The 19,027-nt window shown below is 40.2% G+C and overlaps 1 protein-coding gene across 4 annotated transcripts in view; it reads left to right on the forward strand.

Annotated features, from left to right (window-relative positions):
- Positions 1-1,578: 1,578 nt before the first annotated feature.
- Positions 1,579-19,027, forward strand: part of NAPB (NSF attachment protein beta) — a 66,124-nt gene continuing 48,675 nt past the window's right edge. For all 4 annotated transcript variants that reach the window (XR_005213029.1, XR_005213030.1, XM_037811365.1 and 1 more), the window contains exons 1-2: positions 1,579-1,758; positions 17,199-17,278. Coding sequence is in view for 2 of the 4 variants with exons in the window: in XM_037811365.1 (XP_037667293.1) it covers positions 1,661-1,758; positions 17,199-17,278 (178 nt within the window). In the remaining 2 variants the exon portion in view is untranslated. The remainder of the gene's footprint in view (positions 1,759-17,198; positions 17,279-19,027) is intronic.

Genomic DNA, 19,027 nt, shown 5'->3' on the forward strand with positions numbered 1-19,027 from the left:
CATGCAGAGCTGAGATTTCCCCCTTTCCTCAGTGCCTTGCAATGTAATATTAAGTAAAGTAAAACTGCCACCCACATTGGGCATTGCAAGGCAGCACCCCTCCTTAAAAAAGGATTTTCCGGAAGACAAAAACAATGGACCTGCAGGGGCTTGCCAAGAAAATGGAACAATAGAATGCACCCTGTAGAATTGCAGATAAGCAGATAAACAAGTTTCTGTCCAGCAGAGTTAGTTTATCAGAATGGACAAGCATACCATACTAACCAATGTGTATCTGCTCCCCACCCCCAATGTAAAATGGAAACTTATTATCAATCAGAATATTTCTCCACTTGATTCCATATTTGCCCTATATAAGGTCCCCTTTCCCAGTCCCTGGGTGGAGATCCTTTCCACATGCAGTTCAGATGCTGCCTGACTCATGAATCATAAACTACTCAAACTCCCAAAATTAATATCTTGTCTAATTTTTTTTTAACAGTATGAATTCTGTGACACAGGCTTTATTATCTTTCTTTCTAGGAGTTTGGTCCTTTCTTGCCTTGCTCTCTAAAGACAGGCTACATTTTCTTAGATAAAGTTTGTGTGCCAGTGTCCACAGTGTATTTATTAATAGTTTGAAATTGTCACAAAACCTCATTTGGCAGTGATTTTTATATTGGCTTTGCCATCTCTGCTTTAGCATTGCCAAGTGTAAATGGTCTAGACATTGAATTAAAAAATAACTCTCTGTGGGCCAGGTCTGGAAATCTCTGGCACAAGGGTGCAGCTAAATCTATGGATACTTCTCCCAGGAGATTAGACGTTTTCCTGGCAGGCAGGAAGTTTGTCCCAGAAGACCCACCACCTATGGGCAGCCTTATATAATGGATAAGGGAACTCAATCGTGCACTCAGAATTAAATCAATATAAAGAGTGGATTATGCATATTAAATGCCAATTTATTTATAACCAAGGAATAGAGGACCGACAAAAAGTTGCAGTTTGGGGGGAGGTAAATATAACTGAATTCCTATTGGATGAAGATGATACATTCTTAAACATCCTGTTCTTGGAGATAAAACTGGCTGTTTCTGCCAGCTGTTGTCTTTTTGGTGGGTGGATGTGGGCATCACATGGCTGACAGAATTACTTTCGGTGACTGCATTAAAAATTTAGACTCCCTTTTGCGGAATTTGCATCTGAGAGTTCCAGTCTGTATCCCCTGGTCCTTCATTCATCCCTTGTCAATCGTCCTGAACCAACTGGAGGTTGCGTGTCTTCGGTGGTCTTTACTGGAAGCTAAGCGTCATTTTCCAGGGAAAAGAGTGGTGGAACCACTAGAAGGGATAAAATCCTCAAGTCCCTGCACACCTCAAATACTGAAGTACATCTAGGCCTAGGACTCCTCCAGCAGGTCACGCCCCCCTCCCCGAACCCGAGAGCCGGGGGTCTGCAAGCTCGGATCACCCGCCCTGCTCCGTGGCCTTCTGGGAAATGTAGTTGTCCCCTCGCGCATCCCGGCCGCCGCGGCAACTTTACGGACTACAACTCCCGGCAGGCAGTGCGAGCGGTGCTTGCGCACCCGGGCTGCAAGGAGGGAGGGCGGCAGCGCGGAGGCGCGTCGCGAGCTTGTAGAGGAGGCTGTGGTGGCGGCTGTGGCGGCGGCGATAGCGGCAACATGGACAACGCTGGGAAGGAGCGTGAGGCTGTGCAGCTGATGGCGGACGCCGAGAAGCGAGTCAAGGCCTCCCACTCCTTCCTCCGAGGGCTGTTTGGGTGAGCGCCAGCCCACGCGCGCCCCAGGGGTCTCCGTCCCGGGACCCCTTCCCGGCCGGTCGCCCTCATGCACACCCCAGCACCCCTTCGCAACCCTCCAGATCACCACCCCCCCCCCCCCGGGCCCTCAGCCCCCATGCTCCCCTCAGAGACCTCCTAGAGCACTTCAGAGTCCCCTGGGCCCCCAGACCCCCGTGAGATTCTGAGGGCTCTCTCGGAGCTTCCCAGGGGCTGTCAGTCCCCACGCAACCCTACCCCCGGGACCTGTTAGGGCCCCTCCGAGGCCCCCCCTGAACCCCCGACCCCCTGATACTCTCCCCGGGTCTCCCCAGGCCCCTCCCGGCCAGCGCTGGCCGCGCGCTGGGGCAGGGATCCCTTAGCTGCGCGAGTCCGCAGCGCCCCGAGCCCCGTCCCGTGGAACCCCCCCGCCACCTGGTCGAGCCCGCTGTGCTCCTTTGGCCGCGGCTCTCGGACAGTCACTCGGGAGACCCGTGTTCGAGCGCTGCGGCCTGGGGGTCGCAGGAGAGCAGTCCGGGGACCCCGGTGGGGGCGACGGATCCCCCGCGGAGGGGTCCGCATTGGGGGTCCCTGTGCCGGTTCGCCTCGAGTCGGGAGCTCTGCACCGAGGTGTCACTTAACGAATACTGGTTGAACAGACGAGTACGCCTTCTCAGCATAGCATTTTTTTTTCATTAGAGATTGATTTACTAGCCAAGGCCTCCTGCTCGATTAAAAGACCACGAAGCTCAGGGTTAAGTCACTGTCTTTCGGGAATCCCGTTGATTTCCTGTAATTCTCCCCTGCTCTCCCACGGAAGGTTTAAATTCGAGACCTCTTAGATAAACCAGAGCCCGCACTGACACCCCTGGGAGGAATTCTGGGCTATTGAAAGTGTGAATGATTCAGCTGTTTAGGATGAGAGAGGCTGAAATTTCGTGTGTTTTTTTCCCCCTTCCTTTGGAAGTGAAACAGCCTCTGCTGACACCAAGAGCAGATTTTTGTTTATTCTTGAGAAGGACCAGTGGTTCATACTTAACCACTGAATTATTAGACACAATTTTATTTCTGTACAAATTCAGTTCGGAACCTTAGTTCCAAAAACACAGGTAAGGGACTCCTGACTTGTACCACTTTCATTCTTGTGGCTATAAATAATTTTCTAGTTGTGGCTACATCTCCAGGAAATGCTTAAGTGCAAGTTGTATGCAATGCAGAGTAGTGTGGGATACAAAGAGACATAAAAACATGGGTTCTTGTCCTCGAGAACACCTTAGTTGGAGGGCACTCAGCCCAGCTGGTTTCTTAACTTTCTCACCTGATAGTTCTTTAAAAATATGACAGTGAATTCTAAATTTTGTTTCCTCTTTAAATGTTATGACAGTGCATATAGAACAGTCCCTAAATACTTAATGCCAACACCAAACATAGCTTTTTTCTCTGCATCACAAAACATTAACAATTTATTCAGATGAAATTTAATGTCATAGCACCTCTTGCCCTGGGGGTAGCTTAATGTCACACCATATTTCAGGTCGGGATATGCTTTTCTGGCAGGGAATCTGCAGTTGGTAGAGGAGAAAAGCTTGTTGTGACAGCACTTGATGCTTGTCTCAGGCTTGCGCTCCTTTTTGTAAAGAGGTGTTCTGTTGTTTTTGTGAAACTAGGCCAAATCTTGCACCAGTAATCCTAAAAGGATTTTTGAAAAGGCTTTTTGTTTTAGAGAAACATCTTTTTCCCCATACACTGTTGATCACCTATTTCATAGGCTGTCCAGGAAGACTTCCATCTTTAACGGTCTCACTAAGTTTGCACTACAGGCGTTGCATCATGTATCTAACCTAGATGCAGCAGGTCAGGGGTATTATCCTAGCTTTAACTTGGGCCTAGCAACAGCCTCTCTCTGTTTCTTCTGTTGTAAAGTGGAAATAATAATAATAGGACATCTCATAGTTATGAGGGTCTGATGCGTTTTTATGTGTAAAATGTTTAGAACTGTGCCTGTTGGGGTTGATGATTATGAAAGTATTAATTAACATAGTCATCAAAATTGCCAGTACCACTTTTTTTATCAAGGAAGCAACTGAGGGCCAGAGTGGTTAAGTGGCTTTTCCAGAATTTCAGAGCCAGAAACCTTTAGGACTAGATCATTAGTCCCTAAATTGAAATAAAACATGTAAAAGAGTTTTGTAATCAGTTAACATACCACATAAGTGTTATTTGTACTATGAGGACTGTACTATTTTTATTAATACTCTACTCCAGGAAAGCTTAGGGGAAGGAAAGTATTCAGAGTTGCTTATTCATGAGAAGGGATCAGCCACATAGATTATCTGCCTGCGAAGCTCAAGTCCCATGCCTTGTGTGAGTTTAGATAGTGTTATACATTTGTAATAAAAACCAGGCCTAGTTTCTCCATCAGTTAAAATAGGAAAATAAGAATTTTTTATTAATTCAAGATGTTTAGAATCCTGAATTATATCTAGCATCACTTTTCTATCATCTCTTCATCTAGGTTACTTCCACAACTCACCTCCACCCCCCATTCTTTAGCTGCTGAATTTTCCCATCTTTGTTATTAATTATCAACACATTATCTTTTATTCAAACTATAGTGCAGTCCATCTCCATATCAGACTCCTGGATTAATAAGAACACACATTAGCTCCCAAAATATGGACACCAAGTGTCATCCAAGTTCACATTCAAGAACTGAATAGATACACTTTTTAGGGGACAGATGATGTTCTTTCAAGGAAGTGGTCACCATTTAAAGCTGTTGAGCATACTGCAGATATTTCACATCCCAGCCTCATTCTCAGTATCCTAACTACAGCTTAAAGTCCCTCATGAGTTCATCTACTGCTTCAGTGTTTATCTACCACCCACCCTGGATTTGTGGCAGTACTGTGTTCTCAGCACTATTCTGCAGCTTCCCTTTTTTGTTGCTTTCCATAAAATGAGATGAAACTGCGTCACTTACTCATGAGAAGGGGCCAGCCATCTATTTCTTCTTTGTGTGAGGCGAAGGTCCTGTCCCTTGCCTGCTTGCTATGTGAGGTGTCAGAGTTCTTTCCCCATTGCCACCTGCAGGAAAAGAGCTGGAGGGGGACGCAAGCACTGTGAGGAACCACCATGAGCCAGGACTGTTTTTCTGCCTAACTGCCAGTTGGTTAAACAGTGCTATGTCTTTGTATTTGTGAAATTAAATGAAAACTTGACACTTTCTGAAGGGTATACTTTCTGAAGTATAGTAAAACTGCTCCTTTAAGAGTAGTGCTGTCATGTACTTTGTGGCCGTATACAAGCTATAGAATTATGTCATTAATTGCAAATTCTAAATTAGAATCTTAATAAGCTGCTAGTGGGATTCTAAACTGGCCTGGGACTGATGGTAGGTACTTTTGAGTTGTGGGGGGCTCTCTGACTAGCCTCTCCATCCTGTCACCAGGAAAACACAGGTTGTAGGTAACCTACAGGATGCACCTCTAAGAAAGTAGCTGCTTGAGAATGACAGTGAAAGGTTGCTTGATGGTTAATCCTATCTTCCCTTGCTTTTGAATGTTCTTCATCCTCAAAGCTCATAAAAGAACCATAAATCTAGCAGCCTCAGTGTAAAGTTAATAAAATGTCCTGTTGGGTTATCTTGAAATAATCATGAATCTATAATTTATTTGCTATCTGTGATAATCTTGAATATTCCTTAAGCATTGCAGCTATTAATTGTTTATCAGCACTCAGCTGAGCTTCACTTTGACAAAGATTAAACATTTAAATTTTGCCAAAATATGGTGAGGCCCCGTGATATAGTGTTTATAAAGCATTTAGGTCTTCTCCAGTTGTAGTTGATATTTAAATGCAGATTGGACTTTTTTTTTTTTTTAATCTTCATTTTATTGAGATATATTCACATACCATGCAGTCACACAAAACAAATCATACATTCAGTTGTTCACAGTACCGTTACATAGTTGTACATTCATCACCTAAATCAATCCCTGACACCTTCATTAGCACACACCCAGAAATAACAAGAATAATAATTAAAGTGAAAAAGAGCAATTGAAGTAAAAAAGAACACTGGGTACCTTTGTCTGTTTGTTTGTTTCCTTCTCCTATTTTTCTACTCATCCATCCATAAACTAGACAAAGCGGAGTATGGTCCTTGTGGCTTTCCCAATCCCATTGTCACCCCTCATAAGCTACATTTTTATACAATTGTCTTCGAGATTCATGGGTTCTGGGTTGTAGCTTGGATTTACTTACAGGGACAAGTGCTGTAGTAAAAGAAATATTTATGTATAGAAGAAACAGAATAGTATATGTAACTATTTATTTGCATATATTATTTGCATATATTATAAAATATATTATAAGAAATATAATATATTATGTATGGGAGGACCAAATATGGACCCTAGTTCTCTCGTTTCCTACTTTGATGACCCTGGCCGAGTAAGTCATACTTGTACTTCTGGTTTTCTAGCTTTGAAACAGGCAGAGGAACAAAAGCTACTTTTCAGGATTGTTGTAAGGATTGAATGAGATGTCAGAATGCTTATTAAGCTGCACAGCACTGTATTACTGTTAATTATAACCATTTAGTTTTCTAATTTCAGTGTCAGGTTACAGTTTGCAGGTCAAATGATACGCTAGTACCAGTTTGGCCTTTTTCTGTTTGAATTTTTATAGTGTTCACATATAATCTCATTCTTCCGAGCCTTGTGAGATACAGTGCTGCTGAAAAAGGTAGGGAGGACCCAGTGGTGGCTCTAGAACAAGCTCCTTGGGAGTCCTTCCTATTTACTGGCTGTGGCCCAACGTCTCCCCCAAGACATGGTGAATAGGCATGTGGTGAATATTGGTGGAGAGAATGTGTGTGAATGCTAATAAAAATACTGATAATGTTTTCTTCTATTCTTTTGTCTAGTTTTCAAAAGCAAGTATGTGTAAAAATCAAGGGAATTCACATCATGTTCTTCCATGTTTTACTTAAATACTTATTATTAAAGCAGGAGAAAAACTTAAGGAATACAGATGGATTTCAGTTGAAAAGTAAAATTCTCCCACAGTCTTCTCTTTCCTACATTTTACTCCCCAGAAGTAATCATTTTTAACTATTTCTTTTTAGTTCTTCTGATGTTTATCACCATAATCTAAATAATTGTAGAACATTTCTCCTTGCTTTTTAATTATAGACAGTGTTTATTGGTTTTGCTAAAAATGACGAGGAATTCCGCTTAGTTTATGTGGCTTCACATTTCCCTCTTTATGAATCTCAATTTACTTAGTTACTTCTCAGTCTCTAAGTGTTAGCTTTGTTATGTAAATAACATATTTAAACTTCTTAATCTGTCTTTCCATGGTTTAAATAATTTATAAATCAGATTGCCAGTAAAAAAATAAAGTAATTTTTTGTTAATCAAAATAATTGTTTAACACCTTTGGTTTTTTCAAATAGTTTCCTCTTTCTGTGAGTGGTCATGAATATTTTGTCCAAACTAGGCTGTTTTTGAGATGCCATGAAAATGAGTGTGAACCTACAGTGTCTAGGCAGCCAGGACTCAGGTGTAGAAAACTTTATTCTTATGCTTTCACTCTGTATTTATTTGATTAGATGATGCCTCCGAGGAATTTTCAGTGAGTGTTACTTATACTTCACAGGGAACTTGGAAGTAGAATTTCAGAATGTTAACTTTACATTTCTGTATTTATATGGAGCTTATTGTAAGTAGTGATAATTTAATTAAAATCTAAAAACTAATAGAGCAATACTTCTTTTGGACTAAGGTATGTATTTTTTCGTGGTAGGCAAGAATCTGTCAAGGATGTTTCCATTAGGGATTGGTGTTATGTTTTGAAGACCTTTTCAGTATTTATGGAGAAAAACATGCTTTCTCTCCTTAGAATTATTAATATGTTAATTCACGGGTTTCCTCATTTTGACCTCTTTTTGCATTCCTGGAATAAATCCCCTCAGTTGTAATGTATTATTTTTTAATAGGCTGCTGGATTCTGTTTTTAAGTACTTTATTTGAAATTCTTTTATTTACAATTCTGTTATGTGTGTAGTCTATCGGTTGAAGTATTATGTTACAGGTACTTCATAAAAAGAATTTGGAAGGTTTTTTTTTCCCTATCATCTGGTCTTTGAAGGCTTAAGTAGAATTTCCTTGTAGTGAAGCCTTCTGAGGGTTTTTGGTAGATGTTTCCTTGATAACTTTTTTCTCCCTCTCTGGAAATTAGAATGTTTAAATTTTCTATCTATGCTGAGGTCAGTTTTGGTAAGTTATGTTTTCCTAGGAAATTATTCATTTCATTTACATTTTAAAACTTATTTGCAGAATTGTGCAAAATAGACTTTTATGACTTGAAATGTTCTATAAGGTAGACTTTTATGACTTAAAAATGTTCTTTTCCAGTATTTTTTCCCCTTGCCACTTTTTTTGTATTTGTGTGTTTCCCCTTTTTCTTGATTCTCTAGATTATTTTTTCCAAAAACCAGTGCATTTTGATTTATTCTGCTGATTTTCTGGTTTCTGCCTCATTAATTTATGCTTTTACCTTTATCTCTTTCTTTTGATTTACTTAGTTTTTCTCCCTAGTTTTTTTGTTTGTTTGTTTGTTTGTTTTGTTTGTGATTGGGAAATTTAATTCACTTATTTTCATTATTTTATTTGCACGGATCCAAACATTCAAGGCTATGAATTTTTCCCTAACTGCTTTAATTGTGTCCCATAGATTCTGACGTTGCAGTTTGGCAGGTCCACTCACAGAACTCACAGAAAAGGACTCACACAACTCAGCAAAGCTGTTAGTCTCACAGTTATAGTTTTATTACCATGAAGGATACAGGTTAAAATCAGCAATAAGAAGAGGTGCATAGTGCTGGGTCCAGGAGACACTAGGCACAAGCTACCAGTTGTCCTCTCCCAGTAGAGTCATGCAGACAGTGCTTGCTTCTCCCAGCAACTGGGTGTGACAACGTGCGTGGAGTACTGTGTATTAGGGAAGCCCATTCGAGCCTTGGAGCCCAGGGTTTTTACTGGGGCTTGGTCAGTGTAGCCGTGGCTGACCACCTGCGTGGCTGTCCTTAGTCTCCAGTCCCGCCAGAGATCAAGGTGATACGGCGTCACCCAAGGCTCCCAGGCACACAAAGTTACTCTTTGTAGCCAGGACATTCCAAGGGCTTAGAGGTTCCCTCCCAGGAGCTAGGGGCAAGGGCCAAACCTTTCTTTGGGCAGATGCATAGTGTTTTCATTGTTTTGTTTTCCCTTTGACCCAAGAGTTGTGTAAGGGTAGAAGGGCCTTTTTTTTTTTGTATGTTGTTACTAATTTCTAGCTCTATTTCATTGCAATCAGAGAACTCACTGAGGATTTTTTTGCCACGTAATATATGGTTGGTATTCATGAATGGTCCTTGTGCAGTTGAGAAGAACGTGTATTTTCCACTACCAGGGTATATAGTTTGATAGAGATGCTTAAGATCTAATTATAAATTATGTTGTCTTAACCTTTTGTGTTTGGGTTTATTTTTTGTCCAGTTGACTAGAAGGGGTATATTAACATCTCATAGTGTATTTCTATCTTCTTTCATCTCTTGTAGTTTCTGTTATAAAAGTGGCTGCTGTGTTTTGGTACATAAATATTCACAACTAATGTAATTTCATTATGAAGTGAATTTCTTTATCTCATTTAACGCTTTGAGCCCAAAGTCTACCTTGTCTGACACCAAGATAGCAATCCCTGCTTTCTTATTGTTTGCTTTTGCCTGCTTGAGGCAAATTTTTCTGCTTTCTGTGAGAGGATTATGCATTCTGCCAGTTGCCCTGTAACTTGTGCTCCCCAGCTCTGGAAAGAGTCTACTTCCCCTCCCCATTGAGTCTTGTCCATGTGTCTGGCTTTCAGTGATGGAGTGTGAGTGAAAGTGATGCATGCTATATCTGAGCAGAAGCTGCTGGGGCCATCTTGCGCTTCTTCTGCCGTAGCCTTTTCCTCTCTGTCAAAAGAGTGCGTCCCAGATAAGGGCTGCTTCTTCAGCATGCATTACAGGGTAAAGAATGGTGACACGTGGAGGAAGGCCACCACCAACCTGCTGTGAACAGGTAAAGTGAGAGAAGCCTTTGGGAGATCTGGGGGTTGTTTGTTGTTGTGACAAATCTAACAAAAGCTGATTGATAAATTTGGTATACCTTTGACCGTCACTTTATTTTAAGCCTTTCTGAATAGCTTTATTTTAGTTGTGTTTCTTTTATTGAGAGCAGAGTTGGATTTTGTTTTATGAGCAAATCTGAAACTTTTTTCAGCCCATTTACCGTCTCGAAATGACTGGTATATGACTGGTTCTTAACTCTGTCAAACTATTGCACATTATATTTCCTGTGTATTATGTTCTATTTGCTGATTTCTTCATGTGATCTCTTTGTTTTTTATTTTGGAAGGTTTGTATTTTTGTTCTACTAGATATCTTTATACCCTATATCTTTTTTAATACCCTTACCTCCATCTCCTTACTTAGGCATCTGTTATCTTGTGTCTGCTTTGAAAAACACCTATTTCCTTAAGTGCCAATCAGTGAATGTGTTTTACTTCCCACTTTCTCCATTGTTCTTATGTTTTTGTTGTTTTAAATTACTTCTACTTTTTCTGAGTACTTAACATTTCCATTCTATTCTTTGACCTTTTCCCTACTTTTACTTTAGTCTTTGATCAATAAGAAAACGTAATCAGTGCTACCCCCAGTTTTCTTTCTGTTGTTTCCCTAGCCATCTCTTAGTAGGAAGTCTGTGCAGTTCCGTATTCCTTGAGTTCTCACTCACTTAAAGTGCTTATATCAATGCTACTTGATAGATGGCATAGCTGGTCATATAATCCTTGGCTTACACTTTTTTTTTGATCTTGAATTTCTTGAAAAAATGTTCCTCCTCTGTTGTCTAGTTTTGCGTGTGGCTGTTGAAGTCTGCTCTAACCTGGTTTTCTTTTATAACTTTTTGCCTGGAACCCTAAAGTTGTTTGTTTTTTTTTTTTTAATCTATAAAATCTTATATTCTCACTGTGGGGTGTGCTTCGGAGTTGACCACTCTGGGTCACATTTCCCAGCACATAATAGACCCCTTCAGTATTTAGATTCACGTCTTCTTTCGTTTCTAGAAAATTTTCTGATATTGTAGTTTTAAATATTAGTTCTGTTCCATTGGGTCCCCCTCCCCCTCCCTTCTCAGGGACTCTGTTTACATGGATACTGGTTCTTCTGTGACTGCTTCTTGTCTTTTTCTGTTTATTTTAGAGTGTCTTGGAGTTTCCTGACCAGTAGTAGCATGTGTGTCTTTGACAGGAGATGGGGGTTTGGGTGGCTTCACAGCTTCCTTAGTTTGAATCCTCTCTTTAAGGAGCGGTGTCTTGGAGGGATGGGTAAGGGCTTGGTGTGACTTCTAATTCCTGTGTTTCAGTTAAGAGTCTTAATTTATTTCCACCACTTGCTTTCTTTAACCTCACTGCTAAGGCTCCATAGAAATGCCTCCCTTTCTCTCAGAAGCCCTGTCTCTTGAAGACTTCCACCCCTGGTCCAGCCCCTTTCCTTTATTTCCTACCTGCCGGTGCTCTGGTCCCCCAGGTCTGCCTGCTCCCAGTCTGTCCCACTCAGGGTGGGACCTGCTCTTGCTGGACTTTTACTCTGTTTTGTCCAGATAGTTCCTGCTGACTTCACATCTCAGCTTGGGCTCTCATGTTCGCTCTGCTAGCTTTGGACTTTTATTTACCCAGTTATATTTAAATTGATGTTCTTTGTATTCTGTCTCCTAGTTTTGCTGCTTGCACGGATTACGGGCATGCATTTGCTCTTTGTTGGTACGTATGGTGTTTGGAGGATGTGTGGAAAAATTCATATTTAAGCAGCCACTACTATCCTTTGGGAACCAGAAATCTCATTAATATTTTTTAAAGATTGAAATTCACTTTAAAGAGGATATTTATAAAGATTGAAATTCTATTTAAGAAGTATTTTTGTGTCTGACATTTGTTTCTGAGTTTCCCCCTAATTATTTTTCTTAGCTTTCTTATATATTTAAATATCTTAGTTTTGTTTTGTTAATGGGTCCAATCTGTACGCATTTTCCCTCCATAAGAAAATCTTGAGGCATTGAGACATATTACTGAAATAAAGTCCAACTAGTTTTCTTTGGTATATCTATTCTCATAAACTTCCTTCTGTAAATTATGCTTAAACACAAATACTTTTATCAGATAGTCCTCAAAAAAAGTCTCAGATGGTTTCCTGTGTCTGAGAATCTATGATTATTTTTTCATAAGTAAAGTGAAAAGTTCTCAGAAAATCAAGTCATCGACCAACTGATTGAGGTATTTTGCTAATCCAGGAGTCCGAGGCTGAGCGCACTGCATGTGAGGGATAAAGGCGAGTTCATTGTGCCCTGGTGTGGGGCTGTCATCTTCTGAGGTGAGGAAATAAGTCCGGCTCGGCAGCCAGCTCTGCTCTGCTCTGCTCCTGGCAACACGCCACTCGTAAAAGGCAGCCTTCATCTGTAGGTAGTCTGACTCCAAAATCCTCATGCTTTCCACTACCCTGGGCTTCTTTATTACTGGTTTGTGGAAAAACAAAGGAACGTTGAAATGCTGCCTCAATGTTGTGGTCCCAGGCTCCCTCTGGCTGTGAGAATGAAAGGAGCAGTATCTCCCTCCTGCCTTCCCCTACAGTGTCCCCTCTGGGGCCTCTGCATCTCCCCGTAGCAGGCTGCTCTACTTCCTGCATCCCTTGAAAAAGGTTGGACTGTTTATAAATGTATTAAGCCTAGAAATAAAATAGCCTTGGAAGGGTTAGGGAAAACCCGAAGATTTTAGAATCTTTGGAGATTACAGAAATGAAGCATCAGATGAAAATAAGTTGCTATTAGACGGTTAAAAAACAACACCACAGAATAGTTCTCTGTGGTGGAGTAGGGTTTTGAAATTTCCTCTCCTTTTCTGGATGCTTTCTGTATTTGCTTGTTGTCTGGAGGGACACATGGGAAAATTCTTTTTTTTTTTTTTTTAATTCAGTTTTGAGATTGTTCACATACCATACAGTCATCCAAAGTGGGGAATTCTTTTTTAACCTGCAGTGTAGATAGTTTCCTCCATGCACACGTGACGCAATCACTGTGTGCCAGGCCCTGTGCTAGTCCCCTTCCCACCCCAGCATCGGTCCATTGGGTGAGGTAACATCGCTAGGGAGTTGATGAGAAGAGGGTCTAGCCTAGTTGTTTTCCCCCCATCCCCCAGGGTTTAATATTAGGTTCAGGGTCCCAAGTACCACTAAATACTATCCCTGTTTTCTATTCTTTGGCACAGCTGGGTTGATATCTCTATTCTGATAATAGAGCTCAATTTTGTCTCTGTTGTCCTGGGTCAACACCATCAGAGCATTGTTGTTACTCTTTTTGATATTTCTCTCCTAAAGTCTTGTGATCTTAGAGGCAACACTTACCACCTTTTCTTTTGCATACAGCTCATGATGTGTGTACCATTACCCCCAGAGATTCTACTTTAATGTCTCCTTCCTCCCTTCCACAGTTTAAAAACAGTGTATACTATAGTGCCAGAGTTTTCAGGATGGGGGATAAAATCAAGACTTTAGGTTATTTGAAGATAATAATGGCTGCAATTTCCTGTGTTAGTTTTCCCCCACAGCTTCTAAAAGAGAACAGACATGGTGGGACAGTGAAGAGAGGCTGTGACTTGCAGGCTTGACTCCAGCCCTCGTCCTGCTGGGCACTGGCTCTGTCCGGGTGGGACATAGCACCGCTTCTGGCCACGTGTCCTCATCGGGAATGAGGGGTTGGATGCTCTGTCTCCTACCTCATCCAGCCTGGAAGTTTAATACTCTTTCCTCAGTGTTCTGTCCACCTCGTGGGCAAGAGCTTTTTTCCCTTATTGATTTCTGGTACATGTAGATCTCACACATGTTTCCTGAGTAAATGTGGTCATGAATTGAGGGAATTGGGTTCAGCTGGGGCTTCGTGGTGGTGGTGGTGGTTGTCGTCATGCAGGATGCTCCGTGTTTTGTCTTCACAGTGGAGGGCACATTTTCTTCTACAGGTGGGAATATGGTACTCCTTTACTTCCAAAAAAAATGGTAACTTGGCTGCATTTAGCTTTCTTAGTGTCAGTTTAGTGGTAGTACTTAACTTTGTATCACTTTATCATGTAGATTCCCTCCAGGAAGCTTATTTGTATTTTCAAGGATCTTCTGCTCTATGGGGGCTCTGGATAACAATCAGCTGAAGTTTTGAATATGAATTCTGAATATTTGTCCTCTAAAACTGATAAAAAAAAATTATCTTTCATAGATCTAAAACGTAGTAGACATTTGAAGGAATTGCAGAAGTACATTTTTAAGTTTAAAGTTCTGTTCTGTTGATGACAAGTGAGTTTCTTTAAAGTGTTTAGAGTATGACTTCTGGTGATTTAGGAGAGGTGAGGGTCTCAGTCTAGCAGTCTCTTTCAGTATCTTATAAAGATCACTGGAGTGGAAGTCAGCTGTCAGCTCCTACCTCTGACCTTAGCCAGGTGACCTTGGGCAAGCCGCTTACTCTACATACAGTTTTCTCTTCTGTAAAACAAAGATATCTTTTTTTTTTTCATGGTTGTAATAATGAAAATGTGTGGAAATATCTAGCATAACGCCTGGCATAATGTAGGAGTTCTATTATTCTTAGCCAAATCTAGCTCTGAAAATAATAGGATAAAGTACATTTTAATTAAGCTAGTTTTATTTGGAAACCTTTAATAAGAATGATTGCTCTATAATTACAGCTCAGGATTCTTGGTACGCTTTAGAAAAACAAGTCATAAGAAAGGTGGCAGGTTTTTGTTAGCTCCAAGGAGTTGTGGTAAGATTGAAAACTTTCTCATGTTAGATATATTCCACTGGGGAAATCTGTTAGCTAATGGTTTTTGCATATGTTTAATGTGTAGATTTGAAGTGGAGGAAAAGGGACTTGGAGGTGTGAGTGAGAGAAGGCTTTGCATATCCTGACAATTTGTGTAGCTTGTTGCCTTCTAGTTACTTGCTATGTGACATAGTCCCCAGAAGGGTTGTATAGGGCTTTGGGGTTGTTGTTTTTTGTTTTTGTTGGTAACACTTTTAGTAAGATATAATTCACATAGCATGCAATTCACCCGTTTGAAGTGTACAGTTCAATGGTTTTTAGTATAATCACAGAGTTGTGAATCAACACATTGACATCAGAATACTTTCATCACTCCAGAAAGAAACCCTTTACCCTTTAGGAGTCAGTCCCCCCATTTTCCCCCAACACTTACTGCTCTAGGCAAGTACAGACCTACTTTCTGTCTATAGATTTGCCTACTCCAGACCATTCGTATAAAAGGAATCAAATACATTCTGTGTTTTTTTTTTTTTTTGAGTCTGCTTTCTTTCACTTAGCATAACATTTTCAGGGTTCGTCCATGTAGTAGCATGTATCCATACTTCATTACTTTTTATTGTTGAATACTATTCCATTTTATGGATATACCACATTTTGTTTATCCATTCATCTATTGATGGACGCTTGAGTTGTTGCTGCTTCTGGGCTCTTATGAATAATGCTGCTGTGAACATTTGTGTACAAGTTCTTGCATGGATACATTTTTTTATTTCTCTTGTGTGTATACTTAGTGGAATTGCAGGGTTATATGGTAATACTGTTTGACCTTTTGAGTAACCGCCAGACTGTTTTCCTACAGTAACTTTACCACTTTACATTCCCACTGGCAGTGTCTGAGATTCCAAATGTCCCACATTCTCACCAACATTTGTTATTTTCTGTTTGCCTTTTTAATTATTATTATTGTTACCATCCTCATGGGTATGAAATGGTATCTCATTGTGGTTTTGATTTGCAGTTTCTTGCTGACTAATGATATTGAGCATTTATTCATGTGCTTATTGGCCATTTGTTTATTTTCTCTGAGGAAATGTCTATCAGGTCCATTGCCTGTTTTTCAGTTGGGTTATCTTTTTGTTTTTGAGCTGTAAGATTTATATTTATATTCTAAATACAAGTCCCTTATCAGACATATAATATGCAGATATTCGCAAAAGTTTTTATGCCTACAATCTAATTATCATAGCCATCATGATTGAATACCTACTCTGGGTCAAGCTCTGCAGTGAATTATCTCTTTTGATCCTCAGAATAACCCCAAAATCATAGATAATATTATCCTCCGTTTATACATACAGAAACTGAGGGCCAGAGAAGTTCAAGACCCAGCCCAGGTCAAGCAGCTGGCAGTTACTGCCCAGGGTCTGAGTCAAACTCGTCCTGACCCTGAATGCCCAGCTGGCCTTCATTCTGCTCTGGGACTGTCACTGGCCCAGAGCTGCCTGGCTCTGTCCTGGAGTTTGGAGCTTATTTGATTTCCTGGCATGTCTGTGTGTACCTACTCATGTCCAGTTGTGCCCAGGCTCCAGCTGTCAGCCTTGACCTCTCCTGTCATTTAGTCCTTTTATCTGTAGTCAACTATGAGTTTCTCATGTGCACTGCACAGTCTACTATGTCTTGCTTTTCCTCGGGTTATTTTATGCTTATAAATATGAATATAATGGATGGAGATAAATGTCTTTCTTGGTGGAACCTTCACTTAGTTGAGTAAAAACAAGGTTGAATTTGAAAACTCTGCCAGAAATTACAGAGAATTATTTTAGCTTTTGCATAAGAAGACATTTCTAAGCAGCTAAAGCTGTCCCTCAGTGAAATCTGCTGCCTGGTGAAGAACTTTCCAGAGCTGTGTGTCTCCTGAAGCACTTGGAGTGCCATTCTGTCAGGGTGTTGTAACATGCATCTCCACAAGGATGGGGGAGGCTGGACCAGATGGCCTCCGGGGGGCCTCTTCCACATCAGAGAAGGGCTTGTCCTCGCCAGAGCCGACAGATAGTACAGCCGCAGAACAGCGTGGTGCTTTCCCATTATGCTAGGAGATTGAGTTCTGGCTTCAAGTTTTGCTTTATTTAAGTTTGAATAAATATGGTGATAAACTCTTGGAAATTAACAGGTTAAAGATGTATTTATCCTTCAAAATTTAATCTTCTTTGAAAAATATATTTTCAGTTTCTCAGATGTTGAAATTCTTCCTGTTTTCACACGTGGTGAGTAGCATAAGACTGATAGGGGTGAAGGCTCTGGAGTCAGCCTCATCTGTATTTGCATCTCAGGTCCACAGGTTCCTCACTGTGTGTGACTTACTTTACCTGTGTATGCCTCAGTTTCCTTACCCAAAAAGTGGGGCTAACAAGAATATCTCTTTTGAACACCCAATAATATTCTGTAATGCTGGCATATAGTAAGTGCTCATTTTAAATGTTTATTATTTGAGGAAGGGAGCTTTAGGGTGGTGAATGGTTGTTATAATAAAACTTAACCTCATTTTAAAATTTTTTTCAGAGGAAACACAAGGATAGAAGAGGCTTGTGAAATGTATACCAGAGCTGCAAATATGTTCAAGATGGCTAAAAATTGGAGTGGTATGTACAAAGTTTTTGTTTGCTTTAAAGTAGGAAATGGCTGTTTGCATTTCCGATAGATGGTAAGACTGTGTGCATATCTAAAGCCATCATGTTGGTCCATAGACAGGTGTCAGTGCTGAAAAGCTGGTTAGCCACCATGGGGTGCAACTAAAGAACCTTGATGTAAGTGACTCAGCGTGAAAACCTGATTTAAGGTTGAAGTGTAAGGACTGTGTATATTTTAGTTTCTGTAAACTACTTAATACAGAAGACACTTGGTAATTACAAAGATTTAACCTTACTTGGAGTTGGAGTAATGTTTGCTTATCCCTAGTGTGCTCAAATAGATCCAGGGGTCTAAGGAGTGAAAGTTGTGGTGAAACTTACTGAAAGCTAGTAGTATAAATACACTAATGCCTGGTTTCCTTTACCTAAACATTGGTTGAGGATGTCTGACCATTCCCTATTCTGAGAACAGAGCTCTGTGATGACAGATTGTGATTCCATCGAGAATTATGACAGTGGTGAAGTCATTTATATAAACCCCAGAAGACTCATCATCATCATTTTTTTTTAATTAGAAGAGTTGTAGGCTTATAGAATAATTATGCAGATACTACAGAGCTCCTATGTAACCCTTCCACCATACACACATTCATTTTTCCCTGTTATTACCATTTTGCATTAGTATGGTATCTTTGTTACCATTGATGAAACAGTATTATTATAATTATAGTTCATTCTTTGTGTTGGACAGTACTATAGGTTTTGTTTTAATTTTTATTATGATAACATATATGCAACTTAAAATTTCCCATTTATCCACTTGCCATTATACAATTCAGTGATGTTAATTACTTTCACAATGTTGTGCCACCATCACCATCCATTACCAAAAGTTTTCCATCATCCCAAACAGAAACTCCATATCAAATAAAAATTTAGTCTCCATTCCCTACCCCCATCCCAGCCCCTGGTAACCTATATTCTAGTTTCTGAGTTTATGAATTTGAATATTCTAATTATTTCATACAAGTAAGATCATATAATATTTGTCCTTTTGTGTCTGGATTATTTTACTCAGTGTGATGTCTTCAAGGTTCATCCATGTTGTAACATGCATCAGAACTTTATTCCTTTTTACAGCTGAATACTATTCCATTTTATATGTACTTACCACATTTTGTTTCTCCATTCATCTGTTGATGGGCTTCTTCCATTTTTTCGCAATTGTCAAAAATGCTGCTGTGAACATTGGTGTGCTAATATCTGTTCAAGTCTCTGCTTTCAGTTCTTTTGGGTATATCTAGAAGTGGGATTCCCAGGTCATATGGTAGCTCTATATTTAAGTTACTAAGGAACTACCATTCTGTTTTCCACAGGGGCTGCAACCATTACATTCCAACCAATGATGCATGTGGGTTCCTATGGCTCCACATCCTAACACTTGTTATTTTCCATTCTTTTTGATAGTAGCCATTCTACTTGGTGTGAAATGTTACCTTATTGTGTTATTGTTTTGGTTAATGATGTTGAGCATCTCTTCATTTGCTTATTGACCATTTGTATATCTTCTTTGGAGAAATGTTTATTCAAGTCTTTTGCCCATTACTCAATCAGTTTGTTTGTCTTTTTGTTGTTCAGTTGTAGGAATTCTTTATGTATTTTGGATATTAAACCCTTATCGGATGTGTGGTTTCCAAATATTTTCTCCCATTCTGTAGGTTGTCTTTTTACTTAGTTGATAATTGGTGAAGACTTTTGATA

The sequence above is a fragment of the Choloepus didactylus genome, chromosome 19 (assembly GCF_015220235.1).
Source record: "Choloepus didactylus isolate mChoDid1 chromosome 19, mChoDid1.pri, whole genome shotgun sequence".
NCBI classification, from domain to species: domain Eukaryota; kingdom Metazoa; phylum Chordata; class Mammalia; order Pilosa; family Megalonychidae; genus Choloepus; species Choloepus didactylus.